Raw genomic sequence first — 8,824 nt, 5'->3', positions numbered from 1 at the left:
TATTTCTGCTGAGAAACTCACTTCCAAGGTCACAGGAGACGTGGCACAGCGACGGCTCGGCTATTTTCACTTCAAAAAAAGGAACTCGGAGGAAGGCTCAGATACTCCTCCCCCTTTCTCGCTCATTGACTACGGCTTTCTTTGGAAACACTTCTTTAAAGTAAAACTCTGCCAGCTTCCGACGCAGTGGCCCCTTCTCACAATCTTCCCCGTAAAAAAAAAAACAACAAACAACGAGGCCAGGTCAGGGTTAAAGACGATCTGGGGCAGGAAACTAATCTCTGTATCCACTCACTGAGGCTTCAGTATCGTCCTAATGGTTTCTAATTGGTGTTTTAAAGACAACCTGGAGCAACAAACAGGACATCATTAAGAGAAACTGAAACACTTCAGGTCGCTTCACAAAGACTCAGACGAGATCAGGAGCTCGTTGATTATTGGACAGACCTGTTTATGATTTCTGAAGTGCACACTGATGGATCGCCCCAAAACATTAAGATGTCACTCAGATAGTATACTGCAACAAATGTGACAAATTAAAGACAACATGGTTATCTGCATTGTTTTTATGACTAATCAACTCTTGACCCTAAAGGAACGGGGTCAGATTAGAGCTACTGCCAATGGACAACGCCTGGTGCTCCCCAAAGACTGTATAAAACAGAAATAGTCTTCATTACGTCACCCACTGGTTTCTGAAGAAGCAATATGAAGCATAAACGATGGTGATAACCAAAAACGCCCAACTAGCTAATCAAGCTCATCATCCACCTTTTTTCCAAAAAATGAAAAAAAAAACATACCTGACAGTTTGAGGTCAAAAATTAGATTAAGCTAAGGCGAAGACTATCTTTCTGGCAAACTCGCCTGTCAGTCAACTTAGCCACGCCCCTATGCCTAACTGTGCCAAACTATTAGTCTTAATATAAATGAAACAAAAGTGTTTAAAAAAAAAACTACCACTGGGGCACTGGTGCACAGTGGTTAGTGCGCGCCCCATGTATGGAGGCTGTAGTCCTCCAAGCGGGCGGCCCGGGTTACAATCCAGCCTGTGGCTCCTTTCCTGCATGTCATTCTCTCCTCTCTCTCTCTCTCTCTCTCTCAGTTACTTCCAACTCTATTCACTGTCCTATCTCTACAATAAAAGGCACAAAAATCCCCCCAAAAATTCTTAAAAAAATAAATAAATACCCCTATAATGTTTTTGCCGATAGCTTGGTATTAAAAACCCAATCAACTTTTTTAACCAGGATGGAAACATGTTTATTTCTGTGTAAAAATCAGCCTTTTTTTATGGGACCTAGTGGGGATTTTAGGAAGCTTTAAGGATGTTTGATGCAGAAAAAAGGAACATCAGGGAAAGTCAAAGCTACGTTCATCATGCCTGTGTGTTGTGTTTGGTGGATAAACAGGATGTGAGTAAAGCAATGAGCAGCAGAAAGAGTCTGAGATGAGCTCTCCTCCTCACATAAGGACAGCAGCTACCTCACAGCTGACGGGCTAAAAGGTTCAGACCTGCATGAAACATTAAGGGATTAGCTTTTTGAGCTCGTAACGCTCGAGTTCAGGACGATTTCAGACTCCATTTGAGCCGCTCTGCCCTCCGCTCGGAGAGAAAGAAAACACAAACAATAACTCGGATAGAGGGAGGAGGTCGCACGCAGGATGGCTCACAGATAAACATATCGTATGACGGCTGAAGTAGAGCCAAACTTTCTCATTTTAGAAAAGTGATGCTGCAGCTTTAGAGTATCTTGAGTGGGCATGAAAAAGTTCTCTTAATACACAAAGACGGGCTACATGATTCTTTAAAGATATTATGTTTGGGATATGATTCATCTGAAGAAGGATGGATTCTTTTTGCACGATAACTTTTTATTTTAATGTTGATATATAGGCACTCATGTCAGGCATTTTCAGTGATTAATTCCCAAAAGATTGCACATCGTCACTGGCAGCATTTTGGAACCAAAAGGTTTCAATTGTATTCATGCAATCTCGACAGTGTCACTGCTCTCCTGCTCTGTTTTTAAGACACATCAGTGTAACTGTTGCATCTTTATGAGACGCCAAAAAGGACTTGAGAAACGTGAACGGTTTATAAGTGAACAGCCAGGTCAGGAGAATATCTGGAGCAGTCCTCCTGAAATGATCTACATATTTTCAGGAGTGCACATGGTATCAAAAAGTATTGAAAGATTTGACAACCATAGTAGCTTAAAAACAAACTACATCAGTTCATATAGGTGCAACAAATAACCAAAGATACTGAAATGTCTTTAAAAAGGCCGAAACTAGCTGAATGACATTAGTTTTGTTCCTGAGGTTAGCCTCTTAAATTGGTCGTCAAATAAAGAAAATCTAAATATAGAAAGCCAAACTGGCATGGCACAGAAGTCATTAGAAAGAGTGTAGGTTGGACTAAAGGAAGCACATCCTGTTTAAAACTTCAGCTCTGTTGGTTTTTCTCCCTCATCATGAAGCCTCTGATAAACACACACACACACACACACACACACACACACACACACACACACACACACACAGACGAGACAAAGAGGGCTGACTATTACTCTGCTGTGTTTTGCAAAGAGCTGCTTGTAAAGCTGTAATTTTAGCGGAGGCAGATCTCACATGTGCGTGAGGCCGGTGGGATGTTTCTGTCATGTGAGCTAAAAAAAAACCTGCAGAGGGATAAACACAGCGGCTGCTTTTAAAGGGCCAAGGACATCTGTGATTACTTTTCTGCAGAGAGGAGATTGTCATTTTCATTCGGATGTTTTACACAGATGTTTTATTTTTTGGGTAAGCACAGCAGTCAGATTTTCAGCAGCTGCCAGGTCACCGTTTTGTCCACAATATGTCGCCTTTTTAACGTCAGGGTTTCTTATACGTTCATTAAATGGTCAAGAAATCCCACATAGACACAAAAAAGAAGTTTCCATTTTAAAGAAACGTGTGCTCATCGAGATGTTTTGCACAGAGGGATTTCAGCTTGGAGCCTGGAATTCAGAGAAAATCCTCCTCAGTGGGGTTGATTCATCAGCGGTTTTGTTTTTTTAAATTGTAATTTTTGACACAAAGAACATCCTCAGATTGATCCTTTAAAGGTTTTATTCACCACATCATCTTTTAATCTCGGTTATACTAAAAACTGTATTGTCTTTTTAGACTTCCATACGAGTGGTCGATGATGCTTTTCAAGTAGAGTTCTAGTCAAAACCACATTAACAGAGACCAGAGGGCTCAGAGACGGAGACAAGACTGAGACATTTAGGGATCGAGACCAAGACAAGACAAAGACCAAAGCAGGGCGAGGCCGTGCGCAGGGCGTGTCCATCTTAGACCGCAACACTGGGAAGGTTGCAGGGGATAAAACTCAAACTAGGTTACAAATGAATTGAAGTTATTTGTTCTTTTAGAAAGAGGTGTTTCCCTTCGTGGATAAACAGCCTGTCAGGGGTGGTCTTGACCGGTCTTGATTTAAAATCTGTCCAGTCTGAGACCGAGACAAGACCGAGTTAAAAATGATTTTGATTCTGAGACGAGACCTTCAAAAAGTCGTCTCGAGTCCGGTCTTGGGAACAAAACTGATTTTGAGTATTATAACGCTTTTTTGAAGTGTGAACATAAGACTACAGCTTGTGAATACTCCTCATAGTGTACCATGTGTTAGAGATTCACAGATTCCATCTTGGTATTGGATATCGTGTCCAATACTTCCAAAAAAACTAAATCAGGTATTGGATAGCTGCTTGGATAGCTGCATGTCTTCAGTGCACTGGTAGGCCTGAACCCTCTCCACTGAATATCAACTCCTCCTCTTTAAAACAACAGACAGGAGATACAATGGGGGCAGGATTAAATGCGTCCATGAACGCGTTACCAACCAGCACCCAAAGGGGGCAGCAGAGAGGTACGTCCCATGAACTAAGACATAAAGAGCGAGTCGTGCAGCGTCACTGGATCAGAGCAGAAGAGCAGACTAGCATGAGTCAGCACGTTTTTTGAAGTTTGTCTCCAGAGAGTGTATATGATGTTGTTTGATGAGTATGATTGTTTAAGTAGATTGTTCTCTAAAATGATCCCAATGCTAATTCAGTTAGCCAGTTAATGGCAATTTCCAGTATGTGTTAGCATCAAGCTAACAAACTAAGGTATACATCCCGGTCCATCTGTGAGAAAATGTGCCAACCCAAGAGAAGAAAATGCACTAGTTAAACCGTGTGTGTGTGTGTGTGTGTGTGTGTGTGTGTGTGTGTGTGTGTGTGTGTGTGTGTGTGTGTCTGTGTGTGTGTGTGTGTGTGTGTGTGTGTGTGTGTGTGTGTGTGTGTGTGTGTGTGTGTGTGTGTGTCTGTGTCTGTGTGTGTGTGTGTGTGTGTGTGTGTGTCTGTGTCTGTGTGTGTGTGTGTGTGTGTGTGTGTGTGTGTGTGTGTGTGTGTGTGTCTGTGTGTGTGTGTGTGTGTGTGTGTGTGTGTATGTGCTGTGGTTGGCTGAGTGATGACACAGAGTAACGGCCTGAGAAACTTCCGGTGACGAGACAGAATAACTGGAAGAAAGAAATTCCTCGTATTTCCAGAAGCAGGAAGTGTATAACTCACTGTCTTTAGGGACCACAGGGCTGGACGTCCCGCCCGCTGAGGTCCTTCCCACTGGGCTGGAATGTTTGGGCCCCCGGCCGGGGATCTTCAGTCCACTGGACTTCAGCATATTCATTCTAGAGAGGCAGGGGAAGACGGCCAGGACCTGAGAGCTCCTCCCCGGGTGATGAAGGCGTCTGGATCAGGCACTAGATGTGGGAGTGGCAGCTGTCACTCTCCATGTTCAGCTGGTGGAAGAAGAGAGGAAGAAGAAGAATTAAAGAGAAATCTGGAAATACTGTGGTATGAACAGACTTTTTCATTGGGCAGAAGAAATCACCTGTTGGACAAACTCTGTTTTCATGGTCATACATGAGAGAAAATGTCGGCATGGTTTGAGTCTGAAAAAAACATCAGAATCGGCTAAATTGTTGTGTTAAAGTCTTTATATGTGATTTTTTGATCCAGCAGATGTCGCCCTTGAGCTCCAACATGAAACCAAAACAACTCGCGCTGCATTGTTGTGTTAGCATGCTAATGCTAGCGATCTTTATTATGCTGGTATCTTCACACTGCATGTAAATTTACCTGAAATGAGCGTGATCTAGAAACACAGTTAAGCAGTGAGTACAGTATGTTATTCTTCTTTTCTCTAGTCCCTCAATTAAACAACTTTTATACGTGAGGGGAGGAGTCAGCCGGCCGTCCAGGCGATGTAAACAAACTGAAGATAGGACTCTGAAAACTCTGAAAACATCACAGACAGTGGGACTCGGGTGTTACACCCATTGTAGACAGTCATGACTCACAGAGTTATTTTCAGAGGAGATACTTGATTTCTACATTTAAGTGTGAAGAATCACATTTTTGAATGAACCAGACGGTGGTCGAGTCCTATTGGGTCATTTCTTGATTTCAGTTATTGAAAATTACAAGCAAACTCCTGATTGCTTTCATTGGTGTGCAGAAGTTTTGCATCTCCTCTGCATCTGTCTAATAAAATAGATGTAGTGATTTAAAAGCTTCAGCAGTTCTTTTTGATACCATCGATAACTCAAATAACAGAGATTGAAAAGTATCGGAACATTTGACAACCTTGTGCTGAAATAAAGGGTGGGCGAGTAGCTCAGTCTGTAGGGACACGGAGGGTCACCAGTATTGAAGTTTGGTAGATGGAGAAGTCCCTTCCCAAGTACTACCTAGGTGCCCTTGAGCAAGGCACCGAACCCCCGTACAGCTTCAGCCCTACTCTGACATCTCTCCACTGAAACATGCTCACAGGTCCTGTAATTAAGCACCATTAAGTTAGCTCGTAGCTTCACATTGTTGTTAGCATGCTAATGTTAGCGCTCTTTAGTTAGCTCGTAGCTTCACATTTCATGTAAACTGACACAGAATGAGCGTGATCTAAAAACTATTACTAACATCCAGATAATCAGTGAGTATGTTCTTCTTCTTCTCTCTAGTTCTTGACTAAAACAGCTTTTATACACAAGGGGAGGAGCCGGCCGTCCCGTCCATGTAAACACGGCTCTGACAACAACACAGCCAGCGGGACTCGAGCTTCTCCCTCATTGTAGACAGTCAGGACTCAGAGACACATTTACACAGGACAGACTTTATGATTTATTTATGTGTAAAAAATGTTGCACATTCTTCCTTTAAATCCTTCAAATGAAACAATGCAAGAAGAAAACGTCGATGCTGAACTTCTAACTCGTGTCTAACCATCACAAGCCGCCTCAGAGCAAGAAATCTTTGCATTTTAATGAGATTTTTTCTTTGTTACAATAATGTGACTGCTTTTTTTTATAGCCCCCTGTCGTCTTTTTCTACTTTAATCTCCGCAAACATGACAAGCAACAAAAAGGATCGTCACTGGGGGATTTGTGGGAGTGTGAAGTATACCACTCCCGCCTGGCACTGGGAGACTTCACAGGTAACAGTGACAGAAAAACGTCCAAGCGTCACTGTGCGCTCCTATTTTTGGCTCTCGTTTGAGCTGCTGGCTGCTTATTACAACAAAACCTGAAAATTAATGAGACGTATCAGGCTCTCTTCCAAAAGTGTCATACCACTACTACGCTACTGTTACAAGTATTCAACACATGAAGAAAAAAAACTGTCTTTAAGTTTTGTTATCCCACTGTGACATTTAAAGGTATTTCATTAGAATAAAGCCACTCCTTACATCTGTCACCGTGCATTATTATTAATAACACCTCATCGCCTCATATTTCCCTTCATAGTCAATTTATCAATTTAACCAGAGTTACAATATCACACAGGCAATGTAAGCTGTGCTCCAAATCATGGCCCAAAGCCCATTAAGAAGATGTAATGCTGTTACAGCCTACAATAAACAACACACATCTGCTGGAGGCTTTTAAACTAGGCAGGGTGTATTAGGGAAAGAAAGCAAGCAGATTTTAGGCCTAATCTGTTTCTGTCATGTTTACCCCTCAGCTACATCATTAAACAAATAGGGTGGCTGTTTTTTTTTATTTTAGAGCAAAGGATCCTGTTAAAGGAGGCGAGAATTGTGGTTAATTTGCTATTTCAGGGCCCCCCCTTCCCCTTCTCCCCTAAGCTGTGGTTTCCCTCTGGCCCTGCAGGATTTCCTCCAAATAAACCTGGATTTTATTCTTCAAATTGACTCCTTGATTATTTTCTTTGACTCGAAACGGGATGAAAAGCTTTGTGATGATAATGCGCAACCTCCACGCACAAAAAAAATGTAACACAACGCCAGTTTGATCTATTGTTGTAGCTCTACTGCGGCAACGTGGTCCATAAGGCTGCCCTTCACTTCAATACGGAGCCCCTTGCAGACAAAAATGCCACAAAAGGCGCATTATCACAATAAGAAAATGCTCACCTTTCTGGGTGGGGGGGAAATAGCGCGTCCGATGAAGCCGCTGAACTTTCGATTTTCTTCCCAGGCGAAAAGGGGGGGATTAGTGGTTGCCACTCCCTGGGATGCAAATATGGATGCTGAGCAGAAACTGAAAGGGAGAGTCAGCGTGGATCAGCGGATGATGGCAACAACTGCACAGTGTCAGCAGCCGGAGGAGCAGGAGGAGCAGGAGCAGCAGGAGCAGCAGGAGCAGCGCACCGGTGATGGGTTCATTTCTGTCAGGATGAGAGCTGGGCGACGATGTCTCCTCGACATGTATCTCTGTCTTAGCAGCCGATCACTGAGCACACACACGTCCCCGACTGTTTCCGAAAACCAAATGCAGCATCAGCAACACTCAAAGCCAACTTTTTTTTCTGCTCGTCTTGGTTACAAAATGTATCACGCAAACAGTCTCGGTGGTCTCTTTACGCTCTTGTCCGTGTTCCCACAGTGGTGTGGGGTTTGTTGGGTAAGCACAGCCTTCCCTCTGACTCAACCCACCGGCTAGACTGAACAAAGGGGGCTGGGAAGCAGAGCCTCCTGGGGGTGTGATGACTGTAAAACTAGGTCTGGCGCATCCCCGTGACGATCTACGTTGACGAGTATGAGGATTTAACTTGGCCAGTTCTTATCGGTCAAAAGACATGACTCATGAAAGCATGACTCATCACTACTTTAATTTGCTGCTTCTACTCTATAATTCGTCTTAAGTTAAACCGTAAAAAAAACTTAATTTTCCTAATTAATTCCTAAGTAATGACGGTTTTTTCCTCATTTTACAGTTAATCAGACAGGACAATGCTGGTATAACAATGAGATATGACAAACAAATACCTGAATACATTTTTATTTGTAACATTTTGAGTAAGCCGAATTCAAAAGTAGTCCCTAAGGTTTCTTTATAAAATGTGAATTCCCATAAATTCCCAAGAAATTTTCGAAAATAAGTCAAAATATATAAATTAGATTAAATGTGAATGCAGTTTGTTAAAGGCCAAATACAAGCCGGCAAGCCGATGGACGTTTACAGTTTTATTTTAGATATCTGATAATAGAAGTGATACAAATTAAATCTAACAGATTAATCTCAATGGATACTGAGAGCACGTGAACTCATATAGGCGCGTGGGCGACTCATTCTCATATTTCTCCAACATTGTGGGCGGGGCCAAAGCCGTTTATATGGATGGCCGGGTTTATTTCCGGTTAGATTTTAAAACGTTCTGATTGGTCAGTTGATCCTAAAGTTGGTACTGGGGAAGACGCTGGGATTGGTCAGCTTGTCTGCTGTTGGGAGTGTCCCAGTTTGACAGCTGACCCGCGAAATACTTCTGTTTATTAATGC

The 8,824-nt window shown here is 42.6% G+C and overlaps 1 protein-coding gene across 3 annotated transcripts in view; it reads right to left on the bottom strand.

The window, feature by feature from the left end:
• The window catches only part of clip2 (CAP-GLY domain containing linker protein 2), a 43,325-nt gene extending 35,324 nt beyond the window's left edge, over window positions 1–8,001 (bottom strand). For all 3 annotated transcript variants that reach the window (XM_020655500.3, XM_020655501.3, XM_020655502.3), the window contains exons 1-2: window positions 7,459–8,001; window positions 4,602–4,828 (exon numbers count right to left, since the gene is read on the bottom strand). In XM_020655500.3, coding sequence (XP_020511156.2) covers window positions 4,602–4,716 — 115 coding nt within the window. In that variant the 5' untranslated portion in view covers window positions 4,717–4,828; window positions 7,459–8,001. The remainder of the gene's footprint in view (window positions 1–4,601; window positions 4,829–7,458) is intronic.
• Window positions 8,002–8,824: the final 823 nt, after the last annotated feature.

The sequence above is a fragment of the Labrus bergylta genome, chromosome 14 (assembly GCF_963930695.1).
Source record: "Labrus bergylta chromosome 14, fLabBer1.1, whole genome shotgun sequence".
NCBI lineage: Eukaryota > Metazoa > Chordata > Actinopteri > Labriformes > Labridae > Labrus > Labrus bergylta.
This window is presented reverse-complemented; position numbering and strand designations above follow the sequence as displayed.